The sequence below is a fragment of the Elephantulus edwardii genome, unplaced genomic scaffold (genome assembly GCF_000299155.1).
Source record: "Elephantulus edwardii isolate Elephantulus edwardi_28Jun2011 unplaced genomic scaffold, EleEdw1.0 scaffold00025, whole genome shotgun sequence".
Classification (NCBI taxonomy): domain Eukaryota; kingdom Metazoa; phylum Chordata; class Mammalia; order Macroscelidea; family Macroscelididae; genus Elephantulus; species Elephantulus edwardii.
In genome coordinates, this window is record NW_006399775.1 from 17,509,318 (window position 1) to 17,526,045 (window position 16,728).

A 16,728-nucleotide genomic window follows, 5' to 3' on the forward strand; every position below is an offset into this window, starting at 1 on the left:
GAATAAAATCTCTAGAGACTAATGGATAAAATGACAAACTAGACATCCTATTCAACTAAGAAAAGAACAGACTGTGTGTGTGTGTGTGTGTGTGTGTGTGTGTGTGTGTGTAAAAAATGTAAAACTCTTGACTTTAAAAGGAAGAAATAAAAAGGTAATTTTAACACTGAAGAAGAAAACTGAATGAAAATTACAAGTAAAGACACAGATGGCATGCAGAACTACAAACAGTATGGCACAGCAATTTTGAACAGGTGCAATGGTACAGACAACCAGCAGCTTACTGACAACATGAAAGGCAGTATCCAGAGACATATACATCTCCTACAGCTTCACCCATCAATCCATGTTCCATATGATCATTTACAAATTGTAAACCAATAAAAGAGTCATCGACCCTCAATTACTCTACCCAAGTAGCAGAGAACTACATCTATAACTCCATCCTCTATTCTCCCAAACAGAAAGTAAAAGGTGAAATATTGACAAATTTCCTAATTAGCAAGAAGTAAAACACACTTGTAGAGCTTAATCAGACATATCAAAACAAAATAATACAAAGACAGTAATACAATTTCTCAGAAGCAACAGGTAATTTTAAGCTAGTTAAGAAATATGACAAAATGGAACCAAGAAGCTACCAAAATACAAACCAGAAAATATTTCAGAGGAAAAAAATCTATTGGAACTTCCTGATAAGGAATTCAAAGAATGACTTTTCAGTGCCTTCAATGGATTGAGAAAAAGGTAAGCTGCCTCAAATGTATGTCGAAGTCAGATAATGAATAAAGAAGACCAAAGAACTGATGCCTTTGGATTGTGATGCTGACAGAGTATTGAGTATATACTGGACTATCAAAAGGACAAACCAGACAATCCATCGACCTCTTCCTTTCCAGCCTGGTCCTGGCACAATGGCCTCCACAAAGAAAGGTGATGAGAAGAAAGACCGTTCTGCCATCAATGAAGTAGTGACCAGAGAGTATACCAACATCATTTATAAGCATGCATCCACGGAGTGCGATTTAAGAAGCGTGCTCCTCAGGCACTGAAGGAGATACAGAAATCTGTCATGAAGGAGATGGGAAAACCAGATGTTCGCATCAACACTAGGCTTAACAAAGCTGTCTGGGCCAAAGGAGTAAGGAATGTCCCATACTACCATCTGTGTACGATTGTCCAGAAAATGTTATACGAATGAAGATTCCCCAAACAAGCTGTATCCACTGGTTACCTATGTATCTATCACCACTTCCAAAAATTTATGACTGTCAATGTGGATGAAAACAAATAAAGTAATAAAACTGTAAAAAAAAAAGGGACAAACCATTTGTCCCAGAGAAAGTGCAACCCGGATCTCCTAAAGGTAAAGATGGTGAAATTTTGTCTCACACACTTTTGGCATTTTATCAAGAGTAAGAGTGGTCCCTAGAAATGGCCATCATGCATGGAAAAGTAGAGGGTCAGAGAAAGAGAGATGACCTTTAACAAGATGGGACTTATACCACGGCTGCAACAATAAATTTGAGATTGTGAGAATGGTGTAGGGCAGGGTGAGGTTTCAATCTGCTGTTCCTAAGGTAGTTTTAAGTCACAAATGACTCAAGAGCACCTAACAACAACAACAACAACAAATCTATAAATAATCTCTGAAGCACTATACAACATGGACAAATGCAGACAAAATTATGCTGAGTGATATGAGTCAGTGACAGAAGGATGATTGTGGCATGAGAAAAAGTATTATTAAAAACTATCAGACGTGCACACCCATGTTTATCATGGCTTTGTTCACAATAGCAAAGAGTTGAAAACAACCTAAGGGCCCATCAACAAACAAATGAATAGAGAAACTCCAAAATATACACATAATAGAATACAACACTACATGGAAAAACAAGGAACTCATGAAATATTACTCAAAATGGATGATCCTGGAGGACATTATGCTGAGTGAAATATCTCAGTCACAAAAGGACAAATACTGCATAATGTCACTGTTGTAAAACAGGACCAACATCGGGGTTGGGGGGGGGAGTGAGAAAGATGGGATAAATAATACACACTGCATTGAAACAGATGAGGGAGAAAACTGTTTAAAAGGGGTATGTGATCAGGTATTATTGTCATAGCAGGAGTCTAGAATGAAGGCTGTATAGTGGAGTGGTCCTGGGGGGAGGGATTGTATAACAATGAAAGAATTTTTCTTTTACTTTTCAAAGAGAAGAGTGAAGAACTAGGGGACTGTGGGGGTGGGCAGGGAGAAAATTACAACAATGAATGAATGGAAATCCAAAATCTCTGTAAACTTTCATTAAAATTAATAATAATAATAAAATTTTAAAAAACTATTGGAAGGTTTACACACAGAATTATTCACAGATGATTAACAGAGATGGAAAAGTAGAATAAAATTTAGTAAATAGGTAAGATGAGTGAAAGGAAATATACAATATGAGGTTGACTAGGCATTATAAGTAATTACGCTAATGAATTATAATCATCTTATAAATGAAATATATATGAATAATTGAATAAAAGGCCAATACAGTTTTTATATTTTCACTCTAAAAAAATAACTTAAAAATATCTATTGCAGATATTTTTATATACATAGGTAAACTAACCATAGTAATGTATCTAAAATAAATGTAAAGATCGTGATTAGAAAATATCTCGTTCCAAGTAATATGCTTTCTAGCCGTAACAAAGAGGAAATATAATAGAAAAAGGCATAAACCTTTAGTAATATTGAGCTAATATGCAAACCTTGGTTCTTCCCTGCCAGCTGTATGATTTTCATTACCTTTCTGAAATTCAAGTTTCTTATTTGTTAAGTCTGTAAAATTTTCTGGTATAAGATAGTGGTAACGACTATAGCTCCCTAATAGAAATGCAAACAAAAATGGTTCTGGAAAAATCATCTCAAAAACCTATGCATAAGGAGAGGTAGATACAGTTATTATGTATTACATACACTGTTGTTGTGTGTGCCATAAAGGAAGAACTGACTTATAAGTGGATCCTCTAGCAGGTTTTCAGAGGCAGTAAATCGCACTGGAGAAGACTGTCCATCCTTTATTTGCAGAGCAGCTAGTGGATTCAAACTGCATGTCTTTGGGATTGCAGCACAGCTTCTTATCAATAGGTCAGCGCGCACGCGCACATATGTTACATGTTCAGCTACTAAAAAAAGATAAGAGGTTCATTCACCAGCCATTCTATGAAAGAAAGATGAAGCACCCTGTTGTTTTAGAACCTCATATACAACTAAAAGAGGACAAAATCTACAAATGGGACTTTCTAAAAATCAAATAAATTCCTATGCATCAAAAACTCTTCCCAAAAGATGTCAAGAAAACCTACAATCTGGAAAAAATACTTGCCAAAGCCATTTTAGACAAGGGACTGATAACTAAAATTTACAAAATACAGTACCTCAACAAGAAAAAGACCAATAACCCAGTTACAAAATGGGCAAAAGATATGAAGAGTCTTCACAAAGAAGGATATCCAGATGGCCAATGAACACGAGACAATGTTAAAAATCACGAGTAATCAGAGAGGTGCAAACCAAAACAACGAGATACCATCTCACCCTAGCAGCAGTAGCAATGTTTATCAAGACAAGAAACAATAAATGTTGGCAAGGGTGCAGACTGACATTCAAATTCACTGTTTCTGAGATTGTAAAATAGCACAACCACTATGGAAAGCAGTCTGGTATTTCTTAAAAAAAAAACACCAAATGCTGAAATCTCATCTGACCCAATTATTGTACTACTAGAAATATACTCCAAGGAAATAGAATCTGAGACACAAATGGGGGTATATACACCTATGTTCATCACAATCCAAATACCTAGCAATAAACAAATGGATAGAGAACTGATAGTACATTCACACAATGGAACATTGTGGTACATTTACACAGTGGAACACTTTGTAGCACTAAAAAACAAAGTGTTTATAAAATATAAAACAACATGGGTGGGGACATTATGCTGAGTGAAATAACTCACAAAAGGACAAATACTGTTTAAGACTGCTACTGTGAAAACAGATGAGTAACTGTAACTCAGATGAGAGAGGATGGAAGGGAAGAGCAGAAATAGAAGGTAGAAAAAAGAATCAGAGAACAAAAATAGAAGACACAAATAAACTAGAAAGGACAAAGATCAACTTATGAAGGATCAACTTTGCATCTAAATTCCAAAATCAATCTCCACAACCGTCTGTGTGTTTCCTATTGCCAAAGGGGCCCTTTAGAATAGTGAGAGAAGATCTTCACCCTGAAAACTACAGCATCCCTTTTCAGCAGGAAGTTGCTAAGAGAATACGCCACCCCCTCTTCCTACGAATCAGGGTGAAATCTCTCTCAGGGAGGAGTGATATGGAATGGCAAAGGACACACTGACAAAAGAGATTAATCAGAACTGGTTTTGACAAACACTGTGGCAATGGGAGAATTAAAGCAGACTTTCAAGGGGGAAAAAAAGAGGAATGAACTGGGGGTAGAGAAAATAGCGCAACAATGAATGAATGGAAATCCAAAATCTCTGTAAATGTTCATTAAAATTAATAAAATTTAATAAAAAAAGGATCAACTTGAGAAGAACTGACATAAGGTTAATAGGGCTATTACAATTAGCAAGTAGAAGAAGTCAAAAAAGATTGCAATCAAACTGAAGAAAATGCAACCCACCATTTCTACAGTTACACACACAGAAAATATGGCCCACACTACTGCCAATAGTTTAAGATTTTTTTTTTATCTTTACAATTACATTGCTGATTTTTATTTTTACAGTTACATTGCTGATTTTTCTAGCTGTGGTCTAGTTAATTACTTAGTAGGACCTTTCTGGTCATGATTGTAGGGAGTTCTGGTGGCTTAGTCCATACAGTGTTGCACTGCTAACTCAAACGCCACATCTTTTAGTAGGTTTGAGGGGAAAAAAGATGCTATCGGAAAACCAATTGGAGGGCCAGCTCTGAGTCAGTTCCAACAAATGGCAATCAGAGAATTACGGTCCTCTAGTTCTGTGGTGTAAAGCTTAAAGGCTTCTGTTCATGGTATCATGTTGGGGTGAGTCATTCATTTTGCTAATCAGACAGGAAGAGGTGTAGAATTATGAGGGTGTAATCACAATCACTAACCTTCATCACCTTTACCACCTGCTCAAATAAGTGCCATTTCCATGAAGGTAAAGTCAGCATCCAATATATACACTCTGGGCAAAGTTTTCTCTCTTGCTCCTATATCTGGCTTGTCATCATCTAAACTATAGTTCTTGGGACTTTAGCTAGGAGTCTACATTGTCTGATTTGAATCAGGGGCTTCTAAATCACTATGACTTAGCAGTCTACCATTTGATCTTGTCATTTTGGTTCCTCAGCTCCAGTAACCATATTAATTGAAAGAGGCCTCCAGAGAGGCGAGTGACACAGATGTGGGACTTAACAGTCTCACCACCACATAACACATATCATTCAAAGAACTGATGGGATTGTTCATGGGTTCCCTGAGGTGGTACAACAAATCATGAGCCCAAATAACAGAAAGGTAAGTAATGAAAGGAGGAAGAATAGTTGTTAACAGAGATAATGGAATTAATTATATTTCTCTTTGGAAAAGCTGGACATTTAGGATATCTTTAACCTCTATTTAACAGGAACGAAATCTGTGCTGATGCTTTTAAAAGAAATTATTCATTTACTAGTAATTTATTAATAATAATTAAACAACATGTGCTGCGTTTTAACTATTTGCCAGGTATTCTGCTGGATGCATTCATGCATATTTCCATGAAAAATTAGAAGATCCAAAAAAAAAAAAAAAATTAGAAGATCCAAGTTAGAAAGTACCTAACCTAAATTGGTATATCATTAGCAAGTTTTTCCCCTTAAAAATCAAGAACTCATTCTGTACCACCATATGAATTTAGGAGGCTAAATAATAAATACACATTACCATGGAAAAAATATTGTTTAAAAGACATTATACAAAATTAAAAATATGTGCAAATGCATTGTAACAAGTAAAGTTTTAAGCTTGCATGTTCTCTTATCAGATAGATCTGTATTCAATCACGGTTTCTACTACTGCTATATGACTTTGGAGACTATTAACCTCTCTAGGATATAGGTTATATTTAGAATTAAATTAAACTTCAAGTAAAATGGTATAGAGAGTATTAAATTAGTAAAATGCTCTCAAATATTGTAGAGAAATTCTAACTGTTATAAATTACTACTGATCATGTAAAAGGGTAGTGTCTCGAAAACAGTCTGGTAGTTCCTCAAGAAGTTAAATATGTAATTATCATTTGGTTTGCAATGCTATGCCTGGTTACATTCACAAGAATACTGAGAATACACACCCACTCATATGAAGACAATGTGAAGCACTGACTGCAGAAAATAAGAGTATAGTCTTCAAAATGGATTACATCTCAAAGTAAAAAAAAGAAAAACCTCACCATTGGACCAATAGTCAACATCATGATAGAGAAAAGATTGTATTATAGTATTTTGGTAATAGAAAAGTTACTTTGCAAATATGTACCTTGATCAAATATTTTTCCCATCTGTCTGCTGTAACAGATTTCCCAATCTTCCTCATCAACTTTAAATGGAGCTCCACCAATTCTTTCGGTACTAAAATGAAAGGGAAAAAAATAGTTAGTTTGCAAAATAAAACATTTAAAAATACTGAAGATTATTTTAAAAGGGAATTTTTCTCAAGTCTTAAATATTTTTAAAAATAGATGCTGTCAATTTTAGCTTTTAGACTTCTGATTCCAAAAAGCCTAAACGATAGCAAGAAATGACTAGAAATGTTTTATTTTAGAATTCCATCAAGTAAAATAACTTAAATATATCACTAAAATGTCTAATGTTTGCTTCCACATATACAATATATACACATTTGATAATGAGATTTCACACCAAGACTCCAAGAACTTAAAAAAAAAAAAAAAGGAATATAAATTCTAAGTTTACAGACACCTTAAAAACAGTTTTCAAACTGTGTTTCAGAAAGCAGTAATTTCAGCATACTCCTTATCCGAAGTGCTAAAATCCTCCACAGACAAGTTTCAGAGAATTTACTTACTTTCCAATATCTAAAAAGCTCAAATTATTAGAAAGTTATTATACTCTAAGGCAAAACATGCTTCCCTTCAGGGAGCTCTGGTGGCCTAGTGGCAAGAAACTGCACTGCAATCCCAGAGGAACACGGTTTGAATCTACCAGATGCTCTGCTGGAGGAGGGGCAATCTCCTCTTGTACCAGTCAGATCCAATTTGACGGTACACACAAAAAAAGGAATAAAATTTAAAAAAATAAAAATAAATACATGAATGAATAACTAACTAAATAAATCTATATATATATATCTCCCCCTTCAACCTTTTCCTGATTCTTGCCCTTATTCTCTAGCTTCAAAGGTATTTTAATCTCTCTTCCATTATTACTATTAAATGCCACTGAGTCAAGTAAAACTAATAGTGATGCTAGAACCCTGTTCTAGTCTTGCCAACCTCACAATCTCTGAAACACTCAAGGCAATTGTTGCAGTCACTACATCACTCCACCTGGTTGAAGGTGGTCTTCCTTTCCTTCCCCATCCCTTCTCCAAGGGAACAGTCTCTCCTAGCAATATGCCCAAAGTATGCAAGATGAAGCTTCACCATCCTTGCTTCCAAGAAATAATCTGGCTTCACATTCTCCAAGACCTGTATATTTTTCTCGTGGTAGTCCATGGGACTCTCCTCCAACATCAAAGTTCAAAGGCATCAATTTTTCTTCTGTCATCCTTATTCACTATCTAGCTCTCAGATGCACAGCAGATGACTGAAAAACCCATGACTGAAAAGACCAACATCACTGTTCCTCAGTAATTTGGAGAGGTCCATGACTGCAGACTTCCACAGTACAAAACCTCCTGACTATTGGTGCCAAATGTATTTATTGTGGGTTCAAATAAGATGAAGTCATTGACAATTTCAGTCTTTTCTTCATCTCTCATGATGTCGCCTTTTGGTACAGTGGTGAGAATTGTGTTGTTGTGGGTTTTTTGGTGTGAAGTGTAATCTATGTAGAAGACTGCAGTCTTTGATTTTTTTGCAGCAAGTGTTTCAAGTCCTCCTCACTTTCAGGAGGCACGGTTGTGTCATTTGCATACCAAAAGTTATTGATGAATCTTCTTCCAATCCTGATGCCACATTCCTCTTCACAAAGCCCAGCTTCTCAATTTGCTCAACACAGACACAGAATAAGTATGGAGAAAGGATATAACCCTTTCTCACACAGCTTTCTTAATTTTAAATCATGTAGTGTTCCTTTGCTCTGTTCACACTACAGCTTCCTGGACTAGGTATCGGTTCCACATAAGCATAAATAAATGTTCAGGGATTCCCATTCTTTTCAATATTAGCCATAATTTAGTATGATCCACATAGTCAAATGCTTTCGCATAATCAATAAAGCACAAACATTCTTCTGGTATTCTCTACATTCATCCAGTATCCATCGGACATCTGCAATAATGTACCTGGTGCTATAACCTCTTCTGAATCCAGCTTGAACTACTGGCAGTTCTTTATGTACTGTTCTAGCCATTTTTGAATGATCTTCAGCAGTATTTTGCTTGCACATGATATTGTTTGTTAATTTCCACATTCTGTTGGATTACCTTTCTTGGGACTGGGAATGGTCAGCCAGGCATCTGTCTTCTCAAGTTCCTGGCACAGATTGGTGAGCAAATCCAAGGTTGTAGCTGTCTGTCATTTGAAAGATTTCAACTGGTATCCCCTCAAGTCCAAAGGCCTTATTTTTTGCCAATGCCTTCAGTGTAGCTTTAACTTTTTCCTTCCTTACCACTGGCTCTTGATCATATGGTAATTTCTGAAATATTTAGTCGTCAGTCAGTTCTTTTTGGTACAGTGATTCTATATTTTCCTTCCCATCTTCTTTTGATGCCTCCTGGATCATTCAAGACTTTGCCTGTTACAAATCTCAGAAATGCAACTTGAGGCTTCAATTTTCCTCTATTAGAATCCTCAAATACCCAATGAAGATCTCTATCTTAAATGTTGTTGTACCTTATTTTCTTGTTTACAAATAAGACAAGCCACAAATCCTTTGGACATACATGATCTGATTACATTGTTTAACTACATTAATTAGGTCTAAAGGAACTGAGGCATACAAATTCAGTGTTTGTTCTACCATTTAAGGAAGCAGCATATCATTAAAACCCAAAGGTACTAAAGTTTCAGAATAAATCCACACTGCACTTAAAGATTGATAAAATCAAGGTTCCAGGGACTAACAGAACAGAGATGTTTTAACAGATGCTACCCTAGACATGCGAACTCATTGTGTCAAGAAATTTAGACAAAAATTATATGGCCAAACAAATGCAAAAGATCTATGTGTGTGCCCATTCCAAAAAGGGTCACCCAATACAATGTGCAAATTATCAAACGATATCACACAATATTAATTTGAAAATATAAAATTTATGTCACAATCAAGTGAAATTATATTTATGTAATTAAGAAACAAAAGGAGCGATATAGATAGCGAACTGCCAGAAATTCAAGATGGATTAAGAAGAAGCTGATAATACACAGTGCTATTGTCAGATGGATCTTGACCGAATGTAGAAACAGCATAAAGATGTCTATTTGTGTTTTATTCACTATGTAAACACAGTATCGTAAAAAAAATGAAACAATACAAATAGCAATTTCATTCTTCAACAAGATGGAAAAGGCAATCTCCAATTTCATTTGGAATGGAAAGAGGCACCGAATATGTAAAACACTCCTTAAAAGGAGAAACAAGGTAGGAGGCATCTCACTCCCTGATTTCAAATCCTACTACACTGCCATGGTGGTCAAGACAGTGTGGTACTGGTACAATGACAGACACATAGATCACTGGAATAGAATTGAGAACCCAGAAATCAGCCCATCTATCTATGGTCAACTGATTTTTGACAAGGAGATGAAATTAGTTGAGCGGGGAAACGACAGCATTTTTAACAAATGGTGTTTGCAAAATTGGAAAACTACCTGCAGAAAACTCAAGCAAGATCCACAACTCACTCCAAACACAAAAACCAACTCTAAGTAGATCAAGGACCTAGGACTAAAACCAAGGAGTATAAACTTCATTACAGAGAAGCCCAGAAGAACTCTATAAGCCCTAATCCACAACATAAACAGTCTTCCAAGCATCCTGAAAAACCTACAATCAGGAGAGGATAAAATTGATAAATGGGATCGTCTAAGAATCAAATACCTATGCACATCCAGAAACTTCAACAAGGTAAAATTGTAAGCCACAGATTGGGAAAAAAGATCTGGTAATGATACGTCAGATAAGGGACTTATATCTAGAATTTATAGAATACTCGAGCGCAACAACAAGATAAAGGTAAATAGCCCATTTGAAAAATGGGCACAGGATATGAATAGACACTTCACCAAAGAAGGCATTCAGATGGGGATCAAACACATGAAATCTCTAGCTTTAAGAGAGATACAAATCAAAGTAACTATGAGATATCATCTTGGCCCAGTAAGAATAACAAAATTCAACAGAGCAGGAAACAGCAAATGCAGGCAAGGTTGTGGAGAAACTGGAATCCTTATTCACTGTTGGTGGGAGCATAAAATGGTGCAACCACTATGGAAGGCAGTATGGTGCTTTCTCAAAAAGTTGCAAATAAAAATACCATTTGACCCAGCAATTTCACTACTGGGAATATACCCTAAAGAAACCATAACCACAACCCAAGCAGATATATGCACACACATGTTTACTGTGGCTTTGTTCACAAAAGCAAAGAGTTAGAAACAACTCAAGTACCCATCAACAAATGGTTAGAGAAGCTCTGGTATAGTCACACAATGGAATACTATGCTGCACTGAAAAACAAAGAACTCATGAAATAGTATACAAAATGTTTGACCCTGGAGGACATTATGCTGAGTGAAGTATCTCAGTCACAAAAGGACAAATACTGCATAGTACCACAGTTGTAAAACGGGACTAACAGGGAGGTTGGGGGGAACCTAAGAAAAGAGGGAATAAATAATGTATACTGTTATTGAAACAGACGAGGGAGAGAACTGTTTAAAAGGAATACAAGATTAGGTATTATTTTCATGACAAGATTACAGAAAAAGAAATTCGTATTAAAGTGGACTGTGGGGGGATTGTATAACAATGAAAGAATTTTTTTTTTCTTCCAAGAGAAAAATGAACTGGGGGAAGGGGTGGGCACATAGGAAAATGTGCAACAATGAATGAATAGGGAAAAAATGTAAATGGAAAGAATATGCTGTAAAAATATATGTTGCATTAAAAAATCATTAATAAAAAAAATGAGAATTGCAGAACACTTCACTGCTCTTAGGCAGAACTTATAACACAAGAAAAAGTAATGTGAATAGAAGGAAAAGACTCTACATGGTCTTAAATTAGGAAAAATGTACATCATTATTGTATCCTTTCATCATACCCAGTTTATATGCCTGGCAAAAAAAAAAAAATCTATAAACTAGACTCTATGAACAGCATGGACACAAGATTGGAAGATGACTCAGTAACAATCTGCAATAATAGATGACATAACTTTGGTGAAAACAGAGACAACTTGAAGTACTTATTGATGAAGTTTAAAGACTGTAACATTCAGTAGGTCTGTTTTAGAGAGGGTGAAACCAAGTTTCTTCTAGGAGGCTAGGATTTTGAAGCTCCATCACACATACTTCAGGCATATGGTCAGAAGGGACAGTGTAGGAGAGGAAGACCTGGGATGAGATGGATTGATACAGTTAACTAGGGCAAGGTGGGTAGGTATGTCTGAGTCAGTGAGACTGGCTCAAGACAGGACAGGATTCAGAGCTGCTGTACACAGGATTCACTATTAGTCGCAGGTGACTTGATGGAACAACATAGATTACAACTTAAGATCAAGGAAAAGTCTTCACAAATTGGAAAATTATCTTAGAAGAAGTTCAATCAATGTATTTCTCAGAAGCAAGGACAGTAAAATAGTCTCACACACATTTAGTAAGAGGGGCCAGTCCCTACAGAAAGATATTATGTACAGTATAGGGTCTCTGAGGAGGAATGACATAGTGATCTCAACAATGGGTTGAGATTGTGAGGATCAGATAGCATCAGAAGGTGTTTTCTTCTGTTGTATATAAACTGCTATGAGTCAAAGTCAACCAAACTTCATCTAACAAGCAAAAAAGTCTTCTTTTAAAGGTTGCTACTGTTGCTGTTAGCTGCCATTCATCTGGCCCCCAACTAATGGTGACATGCACATCAGGACTGGACAGCTATATTTACAAGGTTTCATTACTTGGTTTTCTAAAATCAGTTATTAGGCCTTTCTCCCTATTCTATCTTAATCTGCAAATTCCTTTGAACCCTGTCCTGCATCACAGTAATGTGCATGTATCCAATGACAAATGCTGAAGGACTATGCTCAAGTTGCACTGGCGGGAAATCAACCTGGGTCAACACTATGGAAGGTAAGAGCTATACCCTTTTTCTTATACTTTTAGTATAATGCCTCAACATAATCACCATAGAGAACTTCTTGGGAGTGAGACAGACTTAAGACCATTATATGCCTTCACCTATAAACAGCTGATCTTATTTCTCCTCTGTTTTTGTTACTAAATTTAGTAATCATGGGGGGTAAAAATGGAAAGAGATTAAAAACATATTTTAAAAGTACTTTTCCCATCTTTTCCATTCATATGTACTTACAGCCAAAAAGATGACTAACTCAAGATGGAGCTTTCAAGCACTTAGGCCTAAAACGATAAAGATCATCAAAGCAAAAAAAGAAAGGCCAATTCAGGTGCCTTAATCTATGACATAAGTTGTCAGGTACCAAGTCAGATCCGAGTCAGAGCTGAGAGCCTTTAGTGGGCTTCCAGAGGCAGTTAAAACATAGAAGAGAGATTGCCCATCTACCTCTGCAGAGAAGATGGTAGATCTGATTAGAGTGTCTTTGGATTGGCAGAAAAATTCCTTACCAGACTATTTCATATAAAAGAATAAGCACAATCAGCAGAGGGTAAATTAGATCGCTGGTACCTTCCAAGCATTTAATCCCTATGTGCAGTAAGGGCTCTACAAAAAAGTGAAAAGATAAATCTACAGACTGGGGGTAAATATTAGTAATAACTTATCTAACATATCTGACAAGAGACTTATCTCTAAAATGCAGAAGAAAACTACAACAAGAAAAAGACAACCAGTTCATTACAAAGAGGCAGAGGACATAAAAAGAATATTTCACAAACATTTTCCTTGCAAACAGGGACCTGACAAGGACGTGTATCGTCACCAATTCTTTTCAATATTGTATTGGAAGGGCTTGCTAGGGGAGTAAGACAAGAACAGGAAACAAAAGGCATCCAGATTGGCAAAGAGATGGTTAAACTGTTGCTATATGCAGATGCTATATAACAGTGTACACAGAAAACCCCAAACACTAAAAAAAAAACCCAACCAGAAAACAAACAACAACAACAAAACACCCAACTGTTAGCAGAGCTCTGGTGGCCTAGTGGCAAGAAGGTACACAGCAATCCCAGAGGTGAGTGGTTCAAATCCACCAGATGTTCTGGAGAAGGAGATGAAATCTCTTCCTGCACAAGTCAGATCCAATTTGACAGCACATACACACAAAATAATTAAATTGAAAAAAAAAAATAAAAACAAAACAAAAAAAACAACAAAACCTGTTAGAGTTAATAGGCCAAATTAGTAGAAAGGCAGGACAACAGGATTCCTCTACAGTAACAAAGGTAACTGAGAGGAGGAAATCAAGAAAGCAATATAATTTACAATAATCAACCACATATTGAGATACCTGGGAGTAAACCTAACTAGAGATACAAAAGACCTATACAAAAAAAACTACAGAGCAAAACACAATAAAAGACTTTAAAAAATGGAAAAATGTGCCCTGTTCATGGACAGGAAGACTCAATATGGTGAAATGGCAATCCTACCAAAAGCAATCTACAAGTTCAATGCAACTGCAATCCAGGTACTAAATTTATTTTTCAAGGAGATTAAAAGGGAAATTATCAAATTTATTTGGAGAAGCAAGAGACCCCGAGTAAGCAAAACACTTCTGAAAAACAAAAATGAGGAAGGAAGCATAGCACTCCCTGACACCATAGTACAAGTACAAAGACAGGCACATAGACCAATGGAGAACCCAGAAATAGGCCCAGCTATCCATTGTCAACTGATATTTGACAAGGAAATCAAAGCTATCAAATGGGGAAAATGATAACCTCTTAAACAAAAGGTGCTGGCAAAACTGGACTTCCACCTGCAGAAAGCTGAAATAGGATCGACATCTCACACAATACACAAAAATCAACTCAAGGTGTATCAAAGACCTGGGAGTAAAGCCCAAAACCGTAACGTTCATAAGAGACAACTGGGATTAAGCTTAGAAGTCCAAAGTATAAAAAGACTGCCAAATACAATGAGAAATGCAACAAGAAAAATTTAAAAAAAAAGTGCAAAATTGATGCATGGGACCTTCGAAAGAGTAAATCCATATGTGCATCAAAAACTTTTTCCAACAGGGTGAAAAAACCTACAGACTGGGAACAAACATTTGGCAATACTATCTCAGACAAGGGTCTCATAAAGAAAGTTTACAGAATACTCCTGGACCTCGACAGGAAAAAGACTGATGACCCAATTACAAAATCGGCAAAAGACACAGAAAGAATTTATACAAACGAAGATATTCAAATGGCAAACAGACACATGAAGAAATGCTCCAAATCACTGGCAATAAGAGAGATGCAAATCAAAACCACAGTGAGGTACCATCTCATGCCAGTAACAGTGGCAAAGTTTAACAGGACAACAAGTAATAAATGTTGGAGAGGATGTGATGAGAAAGGAACTCTTATACATTGTTGGTGGGATTGTAAAATGGTACAACCATTCTGGAAGGCAGTATGACACTTCCTCAAAAAGCTGAACATAGAAATTCCATATGACCCAGATATTCCATTACTTAGAATATACCCTGAGAAAATGAGAACTGAGATTTGTATACCAATGTTCACAGCAGCATTATTCACCATCACAAGAACATGGAAACAGCCCAAATGTCCAACCACAAACGAATGGATTGACAAATTACAGTACCTTCATGCAATGGAATACTGTGCAGCACACAGGAGCAATACTTTTGTAAAATTACCTAACTTGAGAGGGACTGGAGAACATTAAGCTGAGTGAACTAACTCAGTCCCACAAGGATAAATACTGTATAAAATCATTATTGTAGAATAAGTATAAGGATCCAAGAGGCGTGGGAGAGGGATGTGGATGTGCAGCAGTAGGGGAGGATAAATCATGGGGTTGTACAATTTGATGAGGGAAATGGAAATAATTTGTTCTTGAAAACAATGTATTCAAATATTAGAAATAAACTAGTAGGAGAAAAAAGATATTTCACACACACACACACACACGCTGGCCAACACACACACATGAAAAAAAACAAGGAAATTTTCTTGCCTCAACAACAATCTCAAACTCTCGCTTACACTGTCCCTCCACTCTTCCGAGTATGACGTCCTTTCCCAAGGATCAATTTGTCCTGGCCACATGCCCAAAAGAATGTGACAAGGAACTTCAAAATCCTATCAGCCAAGGAGAAACTTGATTTCACCCTCTTCAAGACATTATTTTTTCAACTAAAAATGGAAAAATTCTTTAAAATACTAACTCAAAAGTAAGCATGATTACTTAAAAGGTAATTACTATTATACACAATGGGGCCTTTTTTTTTTTACTTTTCTATAGTTTCACAAAAAAATTTTCAATTAAAAATTGAAAAAATACTGTACTACAGGACTCAACAGTAAACACTGTTACTCAGACACTATTACTACTATAGATAAGGCCCAATATGACAGGTATCAAGCAAAGCAGTAAACTGTCATAATATACCACACCTGATTTATTCCAGAATATAACTAGTTAAATTTTAGTATTTAAAGCAGAAAAAGCAAGCAAATTGGCTTTACAAAGTTTGGGAGATGGCCTATCAACAGAGAAGGTGACATAGCAATAGAAAATTTCTGCAGACAATTCAGAGTTCTTGCAGGAAAAAAAGTGGAAGTGTCTGAGTTTGTTAATAGTAAGCAAAAATTGTAGATGAGAATGAAATAAAATAAGTGGAAAACGCTCTGGTTTGTTCCATTTACTAAGTTGCTGTTATGTGCCGTTGAGTCACTTGTGACTCAAAGCGACCCTAGGTATAATAGCCCTAAACTTTGCTCTATCCTGTGTTAATATTACTGTCTCTGACACACCTACTCCCATTACCCAAGTCACTGAATCAATCCATCTCATTGAGGGTCTTTTTCTCTTGCACTGTCTCTCTCCCTCCTAATCATTTTTTTTTACCCTCTCTAGGACAAACCTGAAAGCAGGGAATACCAGAGGAATGTATATCCGTGTTTCATTGATTATGCAAAGGCGTTTGACTGTGTGGATTATAACAAACTGTGGCTGACTCTGATAAGAATGGGAATCCCACAACACTTGATTGTGCTAATGCGAAACCTATACTTGGACCAAGAGGCAGTCGTCAGAACAAAGCAAGGAAACACTGCATGGTTCAAAATTGGGAAGGGC

At 36.3% G+C, this 16,728-nt stretch overlaps 1 protein-coding gene and 1 pseudogene across 1 annotated transcript in view; one reads left to right on the forward strand and one right to left on the reverse strand.

Annotated features, from left to right (window-relative positions):
• Nucleotides 1-16,728, reverse strand: part of RSF1 (remodeling and spacing factor 1) — a 149,460-nt gene that overhangs the window by 103,712 nt on the left and 29,020 nt on the right. The window contains exon 2 of the mRNA XM_006882884.1: nucleotides 6,569-6,660. Coding sequence (XP_006882946.1) covers nucleotides 6,569-6,660 — 92 coding nt within the window. The remainder of the gene's footprint in view (nucleotides 1-6,568; nucleotides 6,661-16,728) is intronic.
• LOC102876003 lies at nucleotides 915-1,294 on the forward strand (annotated as a pseudogene).